General features: G+C 41.4%; 2 protein-coding genes across 3 annotated transcripts; one reads left to right on the forward strand and one right to left on the reverse strand.

Moving 5' to 3' along the window:
• Window positions 1-2,956: 2,956 nt before the first annotated feature.
• Window positions 2,957-22,164, forward strand: LOC143139108 (C3a anaphylatoxin chemotactic receptor-like). 2 transcript variants are annotated; one of them, XM_076299677.1, is made up of 5 exons: window positions 2,963-3,508; window positions 3,770-3,886; window positions 20,057-20,106; window positions 20,478-20,548; window positions 20,678-22,164. In XM_076299677.1, exons 4-5 carry the CDS (start codon window positions 20,521-20,523, stop codon window positions 21,736-21,738), a joined length of 1,089 nt encoding a protein of 362 aa, XP_076155792.1. In that variant the 5' UTR covers window positions 2,963-3,508; window positions 3,770-3,886; window positions 20,057-20,106; window positions 20,478-20,520; the 3' UTR covers window positions 21,739-22,164. The 2 variants fall into 2 exon arrangements, with proteins under 2 accessions (XP_076155794.1, XP_076155792.1); XM_076299679.1 differs by lacking the exons at window positions 20,057-20,106; window positions 20,478-20,548; window positions 20,678-22,164 and adding an exon at window positions 4,331-5,413 and having other exon boundaries at window positions 2,957-3,508.
• Window positions 12,835-15,110, reverse strand: LOC143139443 (C3a anaphylatoxin chemotactic receptor-like). The gene is made up of 2 exons (XM_076300036.1): window positions 14,824-15,110; window positions 12,835-14,471 (listed from the first exon to the last, which is right to left on the reverse strand). The coding sequence occupies exons 1-2, from the start codon at window positions 14,825-14,827 to the stop codon at window positions 13,381-13,383; spliced, it is 1,095 nt and encodes a 364-aa protein (XP_076156151.1). The 5' UTR covers window positions 14,828-15,110; the 3' UTR covers window positions 12,835-13,380.
• Window positions 22,165-23,331: the final 1,167 nt, after the last annotated feature.

Genomic DNA, 23,331 nt, shown 5'->3' on the forward strand with positions numbered 1-23,331 from the left:
TCATGCCCCTCCTCCACTACCACCGAGCATCCTCTCATCGAGTTTGTGCTCGTCAGTGCTCACCAGACTGCACCAGACTGTGATTGACAGTCAGATCTCACACAGCCCTGCTCTGATTGGACCAGAAGAACCGGGAGCTGTGGATTTTTGTAAAACAAATAACAGGATCTAGGTGGAGGTAGAAGTGCTTTTTTTTTTGTCTAAAACCGGCTGATTTATGTTGTTCTGTCAGGGCATTGTGTCAGTTTCAGTGAATAAAAAAATCTTGCCAACTGCAGCTTTAACCACCACCTAAAAGCTTTGGTTGCACTCCAGGGCCTACAATAGCCCTGTAGGCCCTCAGTGAGGTTAATCACTGCCCTGTGACTGGCACAAACTTCTGAAGTTTTCTTTAGGTACCTAAACTTTACAATGGCCGCTAGGTGCTTAGGTACCTAAAATCCACCAGTTTTGTCCCCTTTTCCACTCATAGTTTTCACAATGCTGACATCATCATGGAACTCTCGGTCTGCCCTAAAGCCTGTACATGGCTTAGCCTATACAACCCACTTATTGATAGTTTTTTAATTGTTTATACAGTACAACTGGAAAGTTTCCAGACCCTTTCAAGTTTTCCACATTTTGTTTTGCTTCAGACTCATCTTAAAATGGATTCAATTATTTTTTTTCCTCATCAGTCTAAACATAATACCCCACTCCACAAAAAAGCAGGTGTTTGGAGTGTTTTGTAAATGTATAAAAATATAAAAGAATATTTCATTCACATAAGTATTTCAGACCCTTTGTTATGATCAATGGTCCTTGAGATGGTTCTGCAATTTCATTGGAGTCCACCTGTGCCTGATCCACAAGCTATCAGAATCCTAAATGTCCCATGCCTATGAGCCATGAGGTTTTATTTATGCCTTGCAAGTATAGTGGTTGTGTGTATGTGCATATGTGTGTGTCTGTGTGTATGTATGGCTGTATATGTGTGCAGTATGGAAGTCCATACTGAAGTCCCATCCTCGACTGCCCTATTACTGCCCCCTATCTGGACTCCTGGCTCGTACAGCCTAGCGACCCACCACCAGCCTATGACAACTCTGCCCGGATTACTGGCCCATCCACCAACCCACCACATGCCCCTCGAAAACTCCCTTCCCCTGGACAATCCCAACGCTGGACTATTGAACTTTCTGTCACTAAATCAGGAATAACGAATTAACATAACGGATACGTAATCATCCCACCTCTTGTAACTTTCAGCTCAAGTGCTTAACACCATGTCTTATTCTCTACACCCGACTATCATATGCATTTGTCATGTATACAGACCTTACTGTCATGTACTGACCCTAGGCAGATGGGTCAGGCCCTTGAGTCGTGGATCTGCTCGAGGTTTCTTCCTATATATATCTCCAATTCTAGGGAGTTTTTCCTCGCCCCTGTTACCCATGGGCCTCTCTCTTGCTTTCCTTTTCTTCCTTTCTTTCCTTCTTTCTCTGATTGCCTACATTCTGTAAAGCGCCATGATACATGTGTTATGTTTTGGCGCTCTATAAGCACAATAAATTGAAATTGAAATTGATAGTTTGGCCATGTGTGGTACTGTACAGTCTCTCCTACAACTCCCTTTATTTATAGTCCCCCCCCCACTTCCCCCATGTGTTAATTTACCCCTTTTATCCTTGCACTACTGCACCTGTGGCACAATCATTTTACTGTATTGCATAGTGACAATGCATTACTGTACTATTATCCTTTTATATCCTTTCTGTACCCTTAAAAATTACTTCAGTTTGTATTTGCTTTGTCTCCACAGTATCACAGAAGTGTACTGATATTTTGAGCCTGGTCAGTGGCTCAAAGTAGCAATTCGCCTTATTCACAGGGCGGCCTTTGTAAACCAAAACGAGGCTACAGGGTACACAAATCATAGGATTGTTGTGTTCTATGAATTCACCAGTAGGTGGCGAAAAATGCATTAATGATATAAGCTTCAGACACAACCTCCACAGTATATGTGGATCTTTGTCAAAGGGAGGTCCGACCCTTCGGGTGATTCAGATATGATGCTAACCTGCGGACATTATGTGTGAACGACACTGACACACAGGAACAGAATCTCCGCATGGTTGAACAGGTTGAAGATGCATATGAACAGAATCTCCGCATGTTCTTTGCTTCGTTCAGACACGAGCTCATTTACATAATGTCCATCGGAAATACTAGGAGGGGAGTTAGTGTAAGAGCCAGCTAAGTTCAGAATTCCAAATAGCCGGTTATGTTGTTTAGATCCACGGCCCAGCCACTTGACATCCACAGAACATGCAGACTTACAGGTCTGAAAGCAGTTCTGAAAGCAGCTATAGTCAGTGTACCCCTTAGCCTCCTTTTGGTTTACACAATGGCCGCTCTGTGAATAAGGCACAAAATGCCTGTATGCACCGTGTGAATAAAGCTTGCTCCCAATGCTATCACTAGATGCTGTTTGGTTGTTTATGTTATCACTCATAAAGACACTCATTTTCATCCAAAAATAGACCCTAGGTTGTTCTTAGAATTGAGTTGTCCATCAATGCAAACATTGATCAGTCAGATTAATGCTCCTACATGCCACACAATAGCTATAGTTGTAGCAGGAGAACTTTGCTTGTTGACAGACTTAGCACTGCCATTTTAAAAAAGGTGGACCATGAAGATTTACTTTCCCTCCCCCACCATTTAAAAGCAAAGGAGACAAATAAGGGGAGTTGGGAGAATGCCAGTGACTGTGATTCATGACTACAAATCAGTTTCCAAGAACATTTTGCAATTATTTCTTTATGCACTGGGCTCCTTAAGTTGAGAGTCCAGGATATACTGCTGCTTCCTCAAAGCACTCTCTCACAGAGCATCATGGTGGCAGTGGCACAAACATGACAAAACAGGGATTCTCTTTATGGAGTCTGTATGAAATCACATTGACTTGCTACAAGTTTATGTAGTTTATGGTTGGTTGTGGTGTTCATATTATATCATCATGAATATTCATTCATTCACTCATTGATCATTATTATTGAAAACGTGAAAAGAAATAGCCAAAATGGGACGAAATAAAACAAACAAATATTGATGCAATTCTTGTATCAGTTAATCATTTGGATGTTCATATTTTTACAAACGTTCATTATGGCATATATTGCAAGAAGCAAAGACGTTGTGGTTGTTCTTAAACCTATATGTGGTGAGATTAACCCCTGAGATTATGTGTAAACACACTGAACATGCAAATGATAATACAAATAATGTGCAAATGCTGTGCTTCCATATAAAGCAGCTGACATTTCCAGAACAGTCATACAGAGGGTGGTTAAGTTGTGCGTCATTTGGAATAGTCTAAGAGGACTTATATTTTGTATTTTATCTTGCCCTCCCTTTCTCTCTCTCAGACAAACAGACTCATAAATTATTTATCAAAAAAGTGAAGAAAGTGCTTCATTCAGGGATCTGTGATATCTGACTGGATCTAACTGAACCAACAAAAGTAAGTTCCATCCTTTTAATTGTTCTTGAATGTCTTGATGAATTTACAAGCCTTAATACAGTTTACAGTATTTTTAATAAAACAATAATACAATATGCCCTTAAATAGTACAGATAAACATGAACATTAATGTTCAAATAAATGCTGTTTTTATTTTTTATTCATTTGCGATACTAACACAAAAGATCATGCCAATGAGAGACAGATTATGAGAGTATAGGCTACTGATACTTTTATTTCACACTTGTATGTCTCTTTAAGCCTGGAATTGCCCAAATGGAACCCGCCCACACAATTTGAGGAAATGATGGCTACACCAGACTATATGTTTTTGTCTCTGCAGTAGGACATAAAAAGCAAAAGTGACATCGGCAATGGGTAAGTCAGCTACATGATATTCCACAAAAGTTCCCACTTCCTCCAGTGGAATGTTTTGCATATCAATGGCTATAAATGCCAAACAAAGTCTAAAGGTGGAACTGAGCCAAACATATTCTGTTGAAAATAGTTGTAGAAGAGTTATAATTAAAGGACAATTTTGGCTTCTTCACATAGCCTAGATCTCTGTTTCTCGAGGTCACCGAGTACTGTCGGTACGAAAAAAACGAAACCAATCGGTTTTACCCCTAGCTCCAGTTGCTGCAGCCAGCAGCTAGAACTACCAGGCAGCTACGGTGCTGTTGGGGTTATGTTCATGAGCCCCTATCTTCATGTGACCTTGAGAAACAGAGATGTGAAAAATCACTGGAATTCTCCTTTAAGGTGTTATGAATGCTCTAAACAGTCAAAAAATTTAAACATGTCCTTTATTTATTTTTCTAGAAAATTCGTCAAGATATGAAATTTCATCAAGTTCCCCTCTGTCAAACAATACAATCTCTAAGGAAGAGGGATCTTTGTCCACTATGCAAATCATCTCTCTAGTAATTTACTGCATCATTTTTGTGCTGGGTGTTATTGGCAATGGCCTTGTCATCTATGTGACAGGCTTCAAGATGAAGACCACAGTTAACTCTGTCTGGCTCCTGAATCTGGCGTTGGCTGATTTCTTTTTCACGCTGTTCCTCATTTTTAACATTGTCAGTCTTTCCCTCAATTATAGATGGCCCTTTGGAGCTCTCATGTGTAAGCTAAACACTCTAGTCCAAATAATCACTATGTTTACAAGCATTTTTCTAATCACAGCCATGAGTTTGGAGCGTTGCTTGGCAACATGGGTTGTACACTGGACTCGAAACAACTCTACACCAAAGTGGGCCTGGATCCTTTGCTTGTCCACATGGGTAGTTTCACTGATGTGCAGCATTCCGTTTGTGGAGCCACGCACAGTTGTGAAAAACCAATGTGTACGAAATAAAGATCCACTGTCCATGAAGCACCTTGCCATGTTCCGATTTGTGATTGGCTTTCTGATCCCATTCCTTGTGATCACATGTTGCTATGTCGCCATTGCTGTGCGTGTCAGCAGGCTGAAGAGCATGAAGAAGAGGAAGGTAAAGCCATTTAGTCTCATCCTGACAATCATCTTAGCATTCTTCATCTGCTGGCTACCTCTTCACATCAACGACTTGATCATGATTGAGCAAGAGTATGCCTTTCGTTATAATCATGAGCACTATAACCAATCTCTGCATCAGAGGGCCAGAATGATATCTCCAGTTGTGGTCAGCTTGGCCTTCTTCAACAGCTGTGTGAACCCTTTTCTGTATACATGCATGTGTGAGGACTTTCGGCACGAACTCAGGCTGAGGAACAACAATGTTAAATTGTCGGCCCCAGCCGTGGCGCAACTGGCTGGGGCACCTACACCGTACGCCGGCGACCCGGGTTCGATTCCCACCCCGTGGTCCTTTCTGGATCCCACCCCAACAGATTGGACTATGAACCAATGGTGTAGGCTATAGCCTTAGCATTTTGTTCTCTCATGTGTCATTTTTTTTATTTTGCATGACATTTTGAAAATAAAGCTTGATAACAGATGTGTTTAGAACTGGTTTGGTTATTTAAAAACACAAGTTAGACTGTTCCATTGTTTTAATGCAACCACTTTGTTCTTATGTGCCATGTCTGAGTAGCACACATGCAAAAAGATTATATCAGAGTGGCAGTCATCGCAAGCCTCCATTTTAATTAATTTTCATTTTGTTTAATCAATTTACATTTTGTTCTCCAAGTAATTTCTCAACAAAACAACTCAACTGCATTTTCATTGATATTACCTGAAATACACAATTAAATAACATGACTTATCAATGTTTTTAAAATGGAAATATAGCATTTTGGAACCAATCTCTTCACATACTTCTAATCACCTTTGGATTTTTAAAAGGCAAAACTGCATACGTTTGATCAGAACAGGCATATTGTGTTTGCAAGGTTTTGTATTTTGGTAGTCAGCTCCGCAGCTTCAGACCAGAGGTCCCTCATTTGGACCTTTTTAACAGTTTAGTTGTTCATTGGTTCATTTGTCCATTAATTATAACAATAATGCACAGTCCCTAAACACTCCTTGAAGCCTGTGTCTCTGACAGACCCATGTAACATACTATGCATATGTTGTTGTGGAGGGGGTGTACATGTAGGAAATATATAATGTATTAACAGTGGCTGTAATGCAACATAGAGCTGTGTATGGAGTAACTGGGTTGTATTGGGGGGCGTTCTACAGCAGCCAGATCCAGAGCCGGACAGTAACGGAGTACATTTACTTGAGTACAGTACTTGAGTACAATTTTGAGGGTTCTGTACTTTACTCGAGTATCATTTTTAGGGAATGCTCATGACTTTACTCAAGTACATTTGAGAGGCAAATATTGTACTCTTTACTCCGCTAAATTTCTATCCATAACCGTGAGTACCCGTTACTTCTTCTAAAAAAAAAAAGGAAAAAAGAAAAATCTCGGAAACCCTCAATTTGTTGTTTCCCTCTCAAACGTGATTGGATTGTGCAGGCACCACTGATTGGGACAGCCTATCAGCAATCACCTTCAGCTTTCCGCCAAAGTCAACTCCATGGTCAGATTTAGATAAGACGAAACCATGGACGAAACAATGGATGAAGACGCAGCAGGTCCATCCTGGGAATGTGCCAACCCGTGGCCCCACCTCGCCAGACTATTTAAGTTTTCCGAACAAGTTAATGATAGTTTTCGCTTCAAGTGTTTCAATAACAAAAATTCTATTTTGTATTTGAAATACGTATTTTAAATACATGTATTAGAAATACTGCCCATCCCTGGCAACATGGTAAAAAGATGAAAATGACTTGATTTTACTTTCAATTCCTTTTACATTCTCCAAGGTATTAACATGAACATTTTTCATAACTCCATGTAGGACGTTTCTGTACATAAATGTAAGCACTGTGGCAGTAGTAATGCAATATTTAGAAAATGTAGGCTACTCTTGTACTCTTGATACTCAAGTACTTCAATAAAAACAAGTACTTCAGTACTTTTACTTAAGTAGACATCTGACTGTTGTACTTTTACTTGTACTTGAGTAAAATTTAGCAAAGGGTATCTGTACTTTTACTCAAGTAATGAAGCTGTGTACTCTGTCCGCCTCTGGCCAGATCTCACAGCATCGCATGCAAGTAACCATACCTAAGCTACCTTCTAGATCTAATATACAATATAAGTTTATCATACCTAAGCTACCTTCTGGATCTAGTATACAATATAAGTTAATCACACCTAAGCTACCTTCTGGATCTAGTATGATCTAGTATACAATATAAGTTAATCATACCTAAGCTACCTTCTGGATCTAGTATAAGTGAATCATACCTAAGCTTCTGGATCTAGTAGGCAACTAGGGGGGGGGGGGGGCGGGTAAAAAGTGCAGTAGAAGAGGGGTTTAGTAGATTAAGTGGCAAGGGCTGCATAAGAAAGGTGAGGATTGGGATTGGGGGGGGGGGCACCAACAAGGAGCGCCCAAGAGCAACAGGGGCAAGGAAAAACTCCCTTACCAAGGAAGAAACCTTGGGCAGATCCACGGCTCAAGGGGCTAACCCAACTGCCAGGGGTCTTGGTGTGTGTGTTGGGGGGATGACAAGGGAGATGGGATAGTGTGCTGTGTATGTGGGGAGAGGGCAATGTGCAATATGTGTGTTGGAATAGCTTCCTCATGAGACAATGTGCTGTGTATTGGGGGGTGGGGGGCAGTGTGCTGTAAGTATGTTGGGGATGTGTGTTGGAGAAGCTTCCTGATGAAATAATGTGCTGTGTGTGTAGGGGAGAGGGGGGGCAGTGTACTGCAAGTATGGTGAAGGGACTTACTATTGCAAGCAGAGTACTGTATGTATGATATGTGAGTGATGACAGTGAAGATGTGTGTGTGGGCGGGAGGGGAGTGGAGCAGTGACTGTGTGTGTGTGTAGTGTGTGTGTGGGTAGGTGGGGGCAGTGTGCTGTAAGTATGTAGAGGATGTGTGTTGAAGAAGATCGTGAAGACAATGTGCTGTGTATGTAGGGAGGGGGGGGGGGCAGTGAGCAGCAAGTATGTAGAGGAGGCTTACTGTAGCAAGCAGTGTGCTGTATCATGTGAGGTGATGACAGTGATGATGTAAGTGTGTGTGTGTTGGGGATGGGGGTGGGGGGTGCAGAAATATAAGTTAATCATACCTAAGCTACCTTCTGGATGCCAGTGAATTCTCCGGGTTGGTCAGTTATAAAGAACTTTGTTGGTGTTGCATCGTGAAGACACAGCTGTGCGCAGTTTTCACGCGGGTCATCTTTGCCCTTGGACATTTTCAGCCGGTTGGAAATTGGACTAATTTTATTTTTATTTTTTATTTATTTTATTTATTAATTTGTTTGTTGTATGTCTTGTATGTCTTGGTGTCACGGGTACGCTGGCGACTACGCCGCTCCGTCCGGCATCTTTTGTGTTTGTTATTTCTTAAATGTATGTCTTGGTGTCACGGGTACGCTGGCGACTACGCCGCTCCGTCCGGCATCTATTGTCTTTGTTAGTCTGTGTCAATGACAATGTCTTATATGTGGAGCGCTTTGGGTTGCACTCTGTGCATGTTAAATGCGCTATACAAATAAATCTGACTTGACTTGACTTGACTTGGATCTAGTATACAATACAAGTTAATCATACCTAAGCTACCTTCTGGATCTATAGGCTATAAGTTAATCATACCTAAGCTACCTTCTAGATCTAGTATACAATATAAGTTAATCATACCTAAGCTACTTTCTGGATCTAGTATACAACTAGATGTACCGCATAGCGGTACAAAATATGACCGCCGCTCAGTCCTGTACATCCGTTCCGCGAAAATAAGCTACAGGTAGGCTTATACGGTAGGCCTATTTACAACATAAATTGTCAATAGGCTATGCTGGCGACACAAATAAAATCTCCTTTGGAAACCAATGGCTTACGCCTTACAGTATCAAGCGGACTTAAACTGCCATACCGTGGCGAAAAGTTGTAATAAAATTCACGCAGCTCCATGAGTCAAGGAAAGCGCGAATGAAGTAGCCACTTCTAAATGGGACCCACTACACAGTAGCTTAAGGTGTGTTGCTAAAGCAGCCATAATGAAATGAAGGTGTCATTGTTTGGATACTTCACACACACGTGCTTTTTAATTTCACAGACTACAACTACCAAGCTGGAATCAAAGCACATCGATTCCCCTCTCACACCCTGCACGCACTTAAAACAAAATAAACAGGCGTCTCAGTCTCACGCATGTATAGGCAAAACTGTATCAGACCGGTGTAACGTTGGTAAATCTTCCATTGCACAGAATGATTTTTGTAGCACGTGCAACAAATGACAGTCGAAAGATACAATTACAGTGCTGCTATCAATTTGCTTGGTATAACCGCATTTATAGTTTTCTACAAATGCAATCAATCAAATTGGCCTCCATCATTCAACCAACACCAACGGTAACATTACCTAGGTCCTTATTGATATTATAAGATTAACGTAACTGCAGTAAAAACCAAGCATGTCCGATAAACATCCTCAGATTTATTTCGGCTTCAAGAAGAAATGGGAATTACATTTCATGTGAACATCATCCTATCCTTATTAGACGTTCTCTGCGGTAAACTATAGTCCTTGTAGGAAGCGTCCATTGTTATTCCAACCCACGTTTAACTTCCAACAAAATTACGTCTCACTGCAACAATGCGCCATCTAGTGGACAAACCAGGGCCGTGGGAAGTGAGTTTTCGTTGGGGGTGCTGTAGTGTGTGGGGGGGGGGCGATAGGCTTTATTGAAATGGTAAAAAAGTTATTGTATTTTATTTAAACGCCTTTCTCTGTTAATGGACAACAGCATACTGGCATTGCATGACACACAGCACAGGCATACATCACTGTCAAGAACATTATGGCTACACTACAGAAAAAATGCGCAAACCACAGATTGATACTAACGCAAACAAAGTATCCGTCTGCTATCTGACGCTACACTAGTAAGGTAACAAAGTTGCTGTAGCCTTGCACCGAAATCGACGGTGAACACGTGAAATATAAAACTGTTGAACACCAACATTAATAAAACGTAATAATTATTGACGCTTCTGACATGGGTAAAGGCTAAAGACCCTATCACACAGCATAGACAGAACACATTGACTCAAAACATATGCATAACATATAGGCCTACACAACGCAATATTCATAGGCTAGCCTACATTAAATTGATCCACATATCACAAATATAGCCTACAACAAATGCTAACATCATAAACGCACAGTGTAGCCTTTAACCAACACTTTCAAAAAGAAGAGAAAGAACGCTCTGAGGAAGCCACTGAAACAGGCACGCAAAGACACAGATGAATAAGTTCATCTACCTCGCTGAAGAGAGCTTTTGTTTGGATGGAGCTTACTAAATATCCATGCCACCTTTCACCGTGGTGCACCGAGACTCCCCGATAACATTATGCATCATTTTAAGCTGCAGATTGAGGCGGCCCGCGTGTTCAGCTCCTTGGGAAACTCACGGTAATATTCAGCTACTTAATATGGCATATTGTCGTACCATAAAGCTCATCATAGGATATCTCCCTCAGGTTTGTTTTGTTAATTTGTTTAGTTTTTGTTTAGATCTCCCAGGTCTAATGTAACATTTTTAGTGTATAATAGAATAATAGACAGGGGGACGGAGAGCTTTTTTTTCTGATCGGAAGTGGTATGACACATAAATACGCGTGCTTTCCTGCAGGGGGTGCTGCCGCAGCCCCACTTCCCACGGCTATGGGACAAACGACCACTTATCGCCAATACTGGAAATGCAGCCATGATGATGATGATGAATATTTATTTTGGCTTTCTTTTAATCCTACTGAATTTGTAATTATGTATCGGCCGTTCTAATACCGATAGTATGTGGGTGCCTGTGTGTGTGTGCATGTGTATATGTGTGCACCGCCATCTACAGGCCAATGAGTGTACAGTCACTAAATGTACACATAATCAAAAAAAATTAAGACCCCCCCCATGGATGAAATTCTACGAAACTTGGCATACCCCCAGAGAATGCCAGGTCAATCATACACATACAATTTGGTGCAGTTCTGAACATCTTAACTGAAGATAGTGGCGATTAAAGCAGAACAATATTGCATTTTCATTTTTTACCGGGGGGGGGGGGGGGGGGGGGGGGGGGTGCAAAAAATGGTGATTATGGGCCAGATTGATGTGGGCCCTTGAGACCAACATACCATAAAATATTCTTCATCCTCGGTGACACGGTTCAGGTAGTTATTTAGGAAAAACTGCTTTTTTTGCGTTCGGGGGCCCAGCACGGGGGGGAGTGGACCCCGGGGACGAAACAAATGTTTTCCGTAAAAGTCTAGTGGGGCTACATACCCACCAAATTTCATGTGCCCCGGTGGTTCGGTGTCCCGGGTATCGTTGACCAAAAATTCAGGAAGTAGATGACGAAAAAAAAAAAAAAAAAACTTTGACAATCCCTATATGACCGCTTCGCTAGCTTCGCTAGCAGCGGTCATAATAAGTTAATCATTAGGCTACCTTCTGGATCTATAAGTTAATCATACCTAGGTAGGGTTGCCACATTTGATTTGTGAAAATCCGGGACATTCATTGCCGACCTGACTTTGATTTTAGCCTATATCCTCCTCCGTCTCGCGCCCCATTTTATCAAACCAAATCGAACCGAAATTTCTTCTTTTTTTTTACTAGGCTACCCTCTCCAATCTGTTGCCTACCCGCACGCACTCACTCTCTTGTATGCTGGCTGCGCGCGGCCGGTTGTTAGGTGATGCTGTCAGTATGCTGAGGTAAACTTTCGTTTCGCAGGTCTGCATTACAACCAATCAAATAAGCGCATGCCTGCCTCCGACAGCAGGATACAATCAAGATAACTTAAGAAATATAGTAGGATTGCAGGAGCGGAACGTAGGTTTTATTGAAAGTGAAACTAGGGAATACTTAGAAGAAAAATAGAAGTGCCGTGCCTTTGCACCAAAAAACGGGACATTTGGTGTCCCGGGAAAGATTATCAATTTTCCGGGACAGACATTAAAAAAAGAGAACAATCCCGGGAAAAGCAGAACGTGTGGTAACCCTATACCTAGGCTACCTTCTGAATCTAGTATACCATAGGTTAATCAAACCTAGGCTACCTTCTGGATCTAGTATACAGGTTGCAGCACAACAAAATACAGAACGATAGCCTACTTAAAGGGACACCAGGCAACATTTTCGTGTTAATTACTCATCTTCGTCAGTTGGTATTATGGTTAATTGACTCATTACAGGGCGAATGAAGACTCTCTCGCCCGCCCCTACTGCCTGTAGGAAGAATATCCCGCAAGAAGTATAGCAGTCAAGTGGTGATGTGGCAGAATCACCAGTAGGGGGAGGTGTTGCTATTGTGGTGATGGTAAAATGTGACCTAAAATGTGCCCAATGAAAATGGCAGGTCAATATATTGTACCGCTGCATACTCAATACTTCATCTTCTTAAATAGCATATATTAATTTCTGATTATATCTCATATAATTCCTCAATTCATGTAAATGTACTTGCAGACACAGGTACATAATTGCATGACTAGAAACACTCTTGCACTGTAGGCCTAATGCCAGTTAAAGGTTGCATCAGCGATTTCAGGCCCAAACATAAATGATCATTCATCTAATCTTTCCGAATGACCCGCTAGCTGCCTGCCCCAAGCAGGCCATCAAAAAAACGCGTCTCTGTAGGTAGCCTAGGTTCCGAGATCTGTACACAAAAACAATTGCTATCAACAAGGGTTGGCAACCACTCAAAGGCAAAATAAAGTGTTTCAACCAATAACCGACGAGATGCTCGTTTAGGAGAGTAGGTAAAATGCAGCAAGTTTTATTTGAAAACAACAGACGTAACAGGGTATATTAAAGGTGACAGAAAAGCATGTAGCACACTGAATCAACAAATGCATTTTCGTTCAGGACGGATAAGAGTCCAGGCATGCTAATCATTTGGCTACTAAATATTGCAGCCTTTCATATGAAAACTTTCTATCAAACCTTATACATATGAAAAAAAGAATTTATGAGAGTGTATTTAAAATGATTTTCTTAATTCCTGTCATATCGAAATAATTAGGAAAGTGGAGACTAGTTTCACACATTCAACTCAAGACAGGAAGAAACAAGAGTACCGCACAAATTCCAATAGGAGGGTGAAATCCGCGGGATGTCTGAGGCAGATTTATTGAAACAGCCAACCACAGGGCACAACCAGGGTGACAAAACGTGGGCATCCTGATGACTGGCAGCATGCCAGCAATGGGCAGGTCAATTCTCCCAATTATTTATTCCCTGCAAGCAGCTCCATTTATTTCATCTCATCTGCAGAGAGGTTTGCCTTGAGGTTGTATCCTTTCACTCCGCTACAGATGGTCTTGTTCCTGAGAAGGCTAACAGGGAACCCGGAGTTCCTTTTCTTTGGTTTGTGCCTGAGGACACAGACTGGCGCGACGTGACCGAGAACTGGGAGGAGAAATAGACCAGATGCTCCTCAGCAAAGGCGTGCTCCAGCACCACAAACACTGAGCGCTTCAGCTTCTGCAGAAACTCCTCGCACATGAACATGTACAGAAAAGGGTTCATGCAGCTGTTCAGGAAGGCCAAGCTGGCTGCCACTGGAGAGATCTTTCGTGCCATGTAGTACACATCACCGTTGAAAAGGTTTGGGTTAATGCTGTGAAGGTATAACTGATCTGTCATAATGAGGTCGACGATTTGAATGGGTAGCCAGCAGATGAAGAAGGCCAAGATGACTGCCAGGATGACGAGGAAAGGCCTCATCTTCTTCCTCCTGTTGGTTCGTCTGGCACGGACACCGATGGCCACGTAACAACATGTGATTATGAGGAACGGGATCAGAAATCCAACCACAAAACGGAACACTGCAAGCTGCTTTGTTGTCAGTTTGGCTTCAGACTTTGTACACCTGTTATTTTCTACTCTGCGCGAGATTATGAAGGGAATGCTACATGCCAGGGCGAGGAGCCAGATAAACACACAAATGAGCCTGGCTTTGTTTGGAGTGCGTTTGTTGTGAGCCCAGACCACCACCCATACAGTCAAACAGCGGTCCAAACTGATGGCTGTCAGTAGAAAGACACTCGCAAACATATTGATAATTTGAATAAGACTGTTGAACTTGCACATGAATTCTCCAAAAGGCCATTCATGATTGAGGGAAAGACTGATGATGCTGAAAATGAGGAAAAGTGTGAAAAGGAAATCAGCCAACGCCAGATTCAAGAACCAGACGGAGTTAACAGAGGTCTTCATCCTGTATCCTGTCACATAGATGACAAGGCCATTGCCAATAACACCCAGCACAAAAATGACACAGTAAATTATTAGAGAGATTATTTGCATAGGGGACAAAGATTCCTCTTCTTTCGAAGTTGTGTTGTTTGACAGAGGGGAACTCGATGATATCTCATGTCTTGATGAATTATCTAGAAAAATAAATATAGGACGTTTCAACTTTCGGAAACAGAGTAAAGCATTCATAACACCTTAATAATAACATCTGCAAATAGTTACTTCAGTATGAGCAGATTATGTTTTGCTGACTAGCTTGTGCAACACTTAGTTCCAGTACAAGAAAAGAGAGATAATCTCAAGCAATGGCATATAAAAGAAATACAATTACAGGTTATGAGAATGCTTTTATCAACTATTGCTTTTGTTTATGTAAAGCACATTGAATGACCTCTGTGTATGAAATGCACTAAATAAAGTTGATTTGACTTGAGAAGGAAGCAGGAGCAAAATAAGGGAAACTTTTTTTTTATATGCTAATCTTACCCATGGCGTAATCAATATTCTTGCTTTCAGTAGACGTTTCAGTAGAATGTCTAAAAAGTCTAAAGAGACACACAAGATCTCAATATCTCATTGCACAAAATCGGATTGAATGTCACATTGTGAAGACAAGAAATATGACTACCCTTTCATCATTTACTTATGTCAAAAAAAGGTTTGATAAACAGATGGTTGTTTTCTCAGAAAACAATTTCAGGCCAGAAATTCAGCCAATTCAGTTGTTTAATGTTGGATATGTTTGTATAAGGACACTGGTACATGACAATAATAAGGCAGGAACCTACCTTCCTTCACTGAACACATACATAATACTTATTCTGTACAATACTAATGTAGACATAGCACATTTTTCTGTTTCTTGTTAAGAAACTTTGTAGAAGAGAAGAGACAGCACTTGCCTTTTGTGTCTTCTGAGTGACAGGAAGCCCAGTCATTTCTGTTCATGCAGCTGCAGCTGCTGGTGATGAATGAAAGTGTAGTTCTCTGACTAGCGAGTAATAGACCACCAGATGGAGATAATCTCTATGAGGAAACAGTCTCATGAGATACATTTCAGGGTGTTGCCTTTGAATGAACAACTGATAATTAAGTTACTGGGTCTTGGAGCTAGTCAGGAAAATTAATTTGCAGGGCAAAGTAAAGGACATTAGCTAAGCCAAAAAGATAATAATTAATCCAAACCCATATACGTTGCAACCAGTGTTGCGCGGGTTTGGTCACAAGCGGCCCGCGGTCGCCCGATATTTTAATCAACCCGACCGCAACTCGGACCGCGAATATTAATTAGGACAAAATGATACCCGACCCGCGATCCGACCCGCTTATTTACAAAAGGTGTGCTTTTGGTTATAGCCTGCATGCAGTGTGACAGTATAGGCCATTTCTGTAAATCAAACTAATTTATTTGTGAAACTTTATGCAGTAGAACTACACGCAGTAGGCATGCAGGACATTTGCGCAGGAGAGAGAATGAGAATAAGAGCGCAAGCACGCACGCAACCACCAAGGATTAGAACACTAGGATAAGATTTGAAGGCCATGGACATCTTACATACATCTTTCTTTCGAAAACAGAAATGGTGAGGCAAGGTATAGGCAAGAGAGATACATTGCTGGTCAAAACGTTAGCGTAAGAACTGGTTGATAATGCTGAATGAAGCACAAAGCTTTACTAAAGCACATCCACTGTTTAAAGTCACAAACACAACGAACTAAGGTAACTTTTATGCATGCGCGAACCTATACATACCGGTAGATATGGCTGTGTAGTCTGTGCCATAACATTTATTCCTGCAGGCTGCCCGTTTTGGCTGTCATACTTTTAAATGGCTTCGCAAGAAGTAAGCCTATAGACCATAACTTGTACTACTGTCATCTTCTTTAAGAACTTTTCCAAATATTTCCCATAGCCTATCGCTTTCCCTGAAGGGGTGTCTTTATTATTTTAACTCGCGTCTTCAACTTCTTTACCTACTGTTGACTTTACTGTATTGATGCTAGCGTTCTCGTGATTTTCTAAGTAGGCCTATTTGTAGAAAATATATATTTAATTAATTTTAACTGACCCGTCCGCAAATGACCCGAATATCATTAAAATATTTTGTTTATGACTCATAACCGCGGGTGACCGCGGTCATCCGCGGGCAACCGCTTAATTTCGGGCAGACCGCGCAACACTGGTTGCAACCAACCCCATATACACCATTGATTGTTATATCATTGTCGGCTATGTTACAACAATAAAAGTTATTTCCAAATAGCCTTGCAATTTTCTACATTTTTGGATAACAACACCCTAATAAATCATATAGGGAGCATTTGACATAGTTCTGATATCTGAGATGAGGTTTTGAGAAAAGGCAGTTTGGAGTTGGGTAGGGTGTAGGCTTTGTCCGATTTGCACAAGCTCATGATTGCAAAACATTTTGTTCCAAGCTTCAAAGAACTCCAGTTTGAAACTAGAATTGCGGTTCCGAGGAACTGCAAGAGTGGGTTTGATCAGAGGCATGGAACTCGGCCTCATCCAAGGATTCCAACGGTACCTCATTTATGAAAATCGGACATACGGGTCAAAAGTTACATGCACACACCTTCATATACACAGACAGCCCAGCCCAGCCCATTAGAGCTCTGCCAGATGGCTCAGAACTCTGCCAGGTGCAAGCTTAAACAATTAGAGCTGTGATGTCACAATCGGAATTAGAATCCTTGAACATTCCGCCATTCATTTCAATGGGGCCCAAAAACGCCGAAAAATGGGAATACCGCAAAAACGACAAGGGCCAGCGACACAAAAGTAACAAGCAAGTTACACCGGTTCGGGCCTGAATTTTTGGAGTTCGAAATGCGTCGATAGCTCAAACGGTCTAGGAGCAGTAGTTCGTCCAAAAAGTGGGTGAATAGGAAGATATAACTAGAATTGCGGTTCCGAGGAACTGCAAGAGTGGGTTTGATCAGGGGCATGGAACTCGGCCTCATCCAAGGATTCCAACGGTACCTCATTTATGAAAATCGGACATACGGGTCAAAAGTTACATGCACACACCTTCATATACACAGACAGCCCAGCCCAGCCCATTAGACATTGCCAGATGGCTTAGAACTCTGCCAGGTGCAAGCCTAAACAATTAGAGCTGTGATGTCACAATCGGAATTAGAATCCTTGAACATTCCGCCATTCATTTCAATGGGGCCCAAAAACGCCGAAAAATGGGAATACCGCAAAAACGACAAGGGCCAGCGACACAAAAGTAACAAGCAAGTTACACCGGTTCGGGCCTGAATTTTTGGAGTTCGAAATGCGTCGATAGCTCAAACGGTCTAGGAGCAGTAGTTCGTCCAAAAAGTGGGTGAATAGGAAGATATAACTAGAATTGCGGTTCCGAGGAACTGCAAGAGTGGGTTTGATCAGGGGCATGGAACTCGGCCTCATCCAAGGATTCCAACGGTACCTCATTTATGAAAATCGGACATACGGGTCAAAAGTTACATGCACACACCTTCATATACACAGACAGCCCAGCCCAGCCCATTAGACATTGCCAGATGGCTTAGAACTCTGCCAGGTGCAAGCCTAAACAATTAGAGCTGTGATGTCATAATCGAAATTAGAATCCTGAACATTCCACCATTCATTTCAATGGGGCCCAAAAACGCAGAAAAACAGGAATAACGCGAAAACGACAAGGGCCAGCTACACGAAAGTAACAAGCAAGCTACACCGGTTCGGGCCTGAATTTTTGGAGTTCGAACTGCGTCGATAGCTCAAACGGTCTAGGAGCAGTAGTTCGGCCAAAAAGTGGGTGAAAAAGAAGATATAACTAGAATTGCGGTTCCGAGGAACTGCAAGAGTGGGTTTGATCAGGGGCATGGAACTCGGCCTCATCCAAGGATTCCAACGGTACCTCATTTATGAAAATCGGACATACGGGTCAAAAGTTACATGCACACACCTTCATATACACAGACAGCCCAGCCCAGCCCATTAGAGCTCTGCCAGGTGGCTTAGAACTCTTCCAGGTGCAAGCTTAAGCAATTAGAGCTGTGATGTCACAATCGAAATTTGAATTCTGAACATTCCGCCATTCATTTCAATGGGCCCAAAAAACGCAGAAAAACGGGAATACCGCGAAAACGACAAGGTGGGCTTGCTGGATCAAACCCACTAATAAGAAAACTTAAGAAGAACAATAGTGGGCTTGCTGGATCAAACCCACTAATAATAAGAAAACTTAAGAAGAACAATAGTGGTCTTGCTGGATCAAACCCACTAATAAGAAAACTTAAGAAGAACAATAGTGGGCTTGCTGGATCAAACCCACTAATAATAAGTAAACTTAAGAAGAACAATAGTGGGCTTGCTGGATCAAACCCACTAATAAGTAAACTTAAGAAGAACAATAGTGGGCTTGCTGGATCAAACCCACTAACTAGTGGACACAGGCAGAGTAGCTGTTTTCTTCTTAGAATTCTGCTGAAACACTCTTCCAGTATGAGGAAGGCATCAGTTTAGGTGGTGATGTGAAGCAACCACTTTAAAAAAAAAAAAAAGATACCCGCACACTGTTTCTATAAGCTCCCAGAGTGGTTGTGATACCCGCACACTGTTTCTATAAGCTCCCAGAGTGGTTTATTAGTACAACCACTCTGGGAGCTTATAGAAACAGTGTGCGGGTATCTTTTTATTTTTCAATTGTCGGCTAAGCCTTATACCCAGCACCTGTTTAAATTTGGAGATGTGCATGCACTCCACTCTTTAAGCAACCACTTTTTGTCATGACTCATTTCGTCACCACCACTTTTTGAAATCCCTCTCTTGAACTGCATATCAAAAGTGAAACAAATGAAAAAGTATATGTACTAGGCTACTCACATAGAATAGAATAGCAGTGCTAGATTAAGCATGTCCATCTGTTAATTGTGCTAAGAGAGGAGGTAGGCTACTCTTGGAAGAGTTGGGCCTTCAGGAGGTTTTTGAAATTAGAGGGATGACCCTGTAGGACCCTGTAGGAATGGGTAGCGCATTCCACCAACAGTGAGCTACAGATGAGAAAAGTTTGGATTGGCCAAGGTGTGGAGCAGTATGTCGGTTTCTTTTGGAGTACTCCAGCTAGCATATACAATATTTCTCAAAATCGGAATAAGGGCTTATTTAGGGTTCTGAAATCGAGATATGATGTTTACATGTGCAAACACAAAATTAGAATACTTAAAAATCCCGATCATGCCCGGGATACTGATGTGCATGTAAACTCAATCTTTGTCAGGGACACCATCTTTCATTTATGATTATGGTTAGGGGTACTTAGTAGACACTTTCATCTAAAGTGCCTAACAACATAAAACAATACAATAGCATTACATTATCAACATTATATTACAATAGCATTAAAAATAGCAGTAACAAAATAACAAACAATAAAATGATAATAAAAATGATAATCATCATAGTAACAGTAACCTTAAACATATTCAAAAATATGACACTTTAAAAAATAATTCATTAGACCTACAATATTATATAATTTAGGGCTCTACCTTCTTCTTTGGCCCGTTTCTCTTCTGCCACCAGCTTCTTTCTCAACACACATGTATCGTAATATCATGAATTCAGCCCCACAGGGGGCGTTATCTGATCTTACTGCAAGAGCAGGCGAGCTGTTGTGGATTTCCTGTTTTTATTCTGAACTCTGTATGAGTTTTCTCTCTTCTACAGTATTTCATGCTTCTGGAGACACATGAGGAAAGAGGGGAAAAACTCAAGTGGTAAGCACACCTTAAATTATTGTAAGCGAAGTATTGTCATTTTTCCTGAATACATTTTTCCATAACAGTAAAATTGCATTCAGATTTTTAAAAATACATGTTATACATAAGAGATGTCAGTTCATAATTTGCATACAGTAGATTTTATTAATATATTAGCCCACCCATTTACCTGTACTTGTAACTAGATACTACTAGGGTACTGTAATTGTGGTTTATCTGTTTAAAGAAATGTCTGTATATGCAGAAATATGTAAATATTGGATAATCAGATAATATCAGATGCTACCAGTGATATTACAATATCACTGTGTTTGTGATACAATATCTCCATGTTTAAAATGTTGTGGGCCATTTTTGTCACTTCTTAGACATTTCTCTGGTACTCCTATTGTATGGTGTTGGATACATTGGATGACCTTACAGCAACACTTCACTATGGGTAAGAATATCAGAGACATCACATCTAGAATGTGCAGACTGAATTCCTACCCTTTTGCCCCTCTGTGTTTTATGCATATAAGATGCTATTGGGCTGATAGATTTCTTTTTGTCCTTTTTCATTTTGTAGATAACTCCTCAAGTAATGGAACAACATCAAACCAGAATCCAACATCTCTCAACTCCATACAGATATTTTGTATGGTCACATTCAGTATAATTTTTGTGCTGGGTGTTATTGGCAATGGCCTTGTCATCTATGTAACAGGGCACAGGATGAAGACCTCTGTTAACTCCGTCTGGTTCTTGAATCTGGCGTTTGCTGATTTCCTTTTCACGCTTTTCCTCATTTTCAGCATCATCAGTCTTTCCCTCAATCATGAATGGCCTTTTGGAGAATTCATGTGCAAGTTCAACAGTCTTATTCAAATTATCAATATGTTTGCGAGTGTCTTTCTACTGACAGCCATCAGTTTGGACCGCTGTTTGACTATATGGGTGGTGGTCTGGGCTCACAACAAACGCACTCCAAACAAAGCCAGGCTCATTTGTGTGTTTATCTGGCTCCTCGCCCTGGCATGTAGCATTCCCTTCATAATCTCGCGCAGAGTAGAAAATAACAGGTGTGCAAAGTCTGAAGCCAAACTGACAACCAAGCAGCTTGCAGTGTTCCGTTTTGTGGTTGGATTTCTGATCCCATTCCTCATAATCACATGTTGTTACGTGGCCATCGGTGTCCGTGCCAGACGAACCAACAGGAGGAAGAAGATGAGGCCTTTCCTCGTCATCCTGGCAGTCATCTTGGCCTTCTTCATCTGCTGGCTACCCATTCAAATCGTCGACCTCATTATGACAGATCAGTTATACCTTCACAGCATTAACCCAAACCTTTTCAACGGTGATGTGTACTACATGGCACGAAAGATCTCTCCAGTGGCAGCCAGCTTGGCCTTCCTGAACAGCTGCATGAACCCTTTTCTGTACATGTTCATGTGCGAGGAGTTTCTGCAGAAGCTGAAGCGCTCAGTGTTTGTGGTGCTGGAGCACGCCTTCGCTGAGGAGCATCTGGTCTATTTCTCCTCCCAGTTCTCGGTCACATCGCGCCAGTCTGTGTCCTCAGGGACAAACCAAAGAAAAGGAACTCTGACCTCCCTGGTAGCCTTTGGGAGGACACCATCCGTAGGAGAATGAGCAGATGCTGTGGTGTAAATCCACTGCTGGGTAGAGAGAGTTGACTTCAAAAGCTTCATCCATACTGTGTTTAGCACTCTCAAATTATATATTTTTTTCTTGCTTGTTTGATTTGGTTTGGTCTGCTTTGAAGATATTCACTTTTGGAAAATATTTGTTAATATGCTGTGTCATTTGGTGTATTGCATTTTGCTGTTTATGAGAAATAAAGTCTGAGAATAAAAAGTATTTTCTATTTTTATTGCAGAAGTGTTCTGCCCTTCACAATAGGATCCAAAGCTTCATGACAGTGACTTCTGTGTGTATATGCTGTGTAGTGGGTGCTAGTGAAATAATGTGTCTGTGTCCCATGTATAGTGTGTGCCTGTTAGACTTTTGTACTGATACATTTCCCATGTGGACAATAAAGATCGACCAGTATCTATTCTGGTGAAAATGTTTATGTAGACTCTTAAGTCTTTTTCTCACAAAGTGCCATAACATCTTTGTATGTTCATAGTGTCCAGATCAGAAATGTTTACCTATTGGACTGTATTGACTTGCCTCAGAAGGACTTGCATAATCTGATGTGCTGTTATTTCCTGATTTCATTTCACATTGTCTCAATTCTTATCTCCTGTTCTCAATCAGCAGGTACACGCGACCCTCCACCCTCAGAAGAGTGTGTAGGCCTACATAAACAGGACATGATCACCTCTTCAAGGGGAAATGAAAAAGTTAGTTATCAGCAGAAATCTGATCATAATCTGCAAAAACCTTCTTCTTTGTCATTTCCACACAGCAACACAGTTGCACAATCTCACTTTGGCATCCACCCCTGAACATATTTTGAACTAATAGTTCACATAGTTTTCAATCACACATCACATTATTGGGGGCCAAGCAGCGAAGCTGCGAGGCAACCCTTAGTGATTCTACCTTTTCTTATTATTATTACACACTCTTTCCGCTGTCATTGGAGTCTATGGCAGCCCATAGAACCGTACAGTAAAAAGTTGTGAAATTTTGCACATTGATTCAGGACAGTATAAAAATGAATTTGAGCAAGTTTTATGCCTGAACCACAGACAGTCTAGCGCCACCAATGGGTCAAAGTTGACATTGCATCCATGCAATTAACTTTTGAACCGTATGCCCGATTTTAAATATCGTAACATCTTTGGAAGTCTTGGATGAGGCCAAACTCAACGCACCCCATGACGTCAATTTCCGCCATGTTGGATCTTCCGCCATATTGTATTTCATCAAAAACACTTAAAAGGCATCAAAGTTCGCAAAGTGTGTCCGTTTTTCACGAAACTTGACGCAGATGATCTTCAGACCATGACTCATAAATGCATTGCTTTTAGGAGCCATATTCAAAACCCGTCACCCGTCACAACCAATCAAGTTTGGCGGCGAAGCCGCCAAACAGGAAGTGAAGTGATATCTCAGCAAGGCTTTCACGTATCAACACCAATCTCAGTACATAGTCTCAAGACCCAATTAGGAGGAGGCTCAATAAATTTGACGACTTTTGACCTATAGGTGGGGCTATAATTACCAAAATTACGTTTTGGCCTGTAACGGGTCATGTGTTTGGAATTAAAGCAT

Source organism: Alosa pseudoharengus, unplaced genomic scaffold (assembly GCF_046254945.1).
Source record: "Alosa pseudoharengus isolate Yale_2024_CS ecotype anadromous, Long Island Sound unplaced genomic scaffold, YU_APseudo_1.1 YU_APseudo_1.1_scf_22, whole genome shotgun sequence".
Taxonomy (NCBI): domain Eukaryota; kingdom Metazoa; phylum Chordata; class Actinopteri; order Clupeiformes; family Clupeidae; genus Alosa; species Alosa pseudoharengus.

Coding starts and splice junctions, on each gene's coding strand:
- LOC143139108 (XM_076299677.1), top strand. CDS start 20,521: ATGACCTTACAGCAACACTTCACTATGG. Junction 20,549..20,677: donor ACAGCAACACTTCACTATGG/GTAAGAATATCA, acceptor TTCATTTTGTAG/ATAACTCCTCAAGTAATGGA.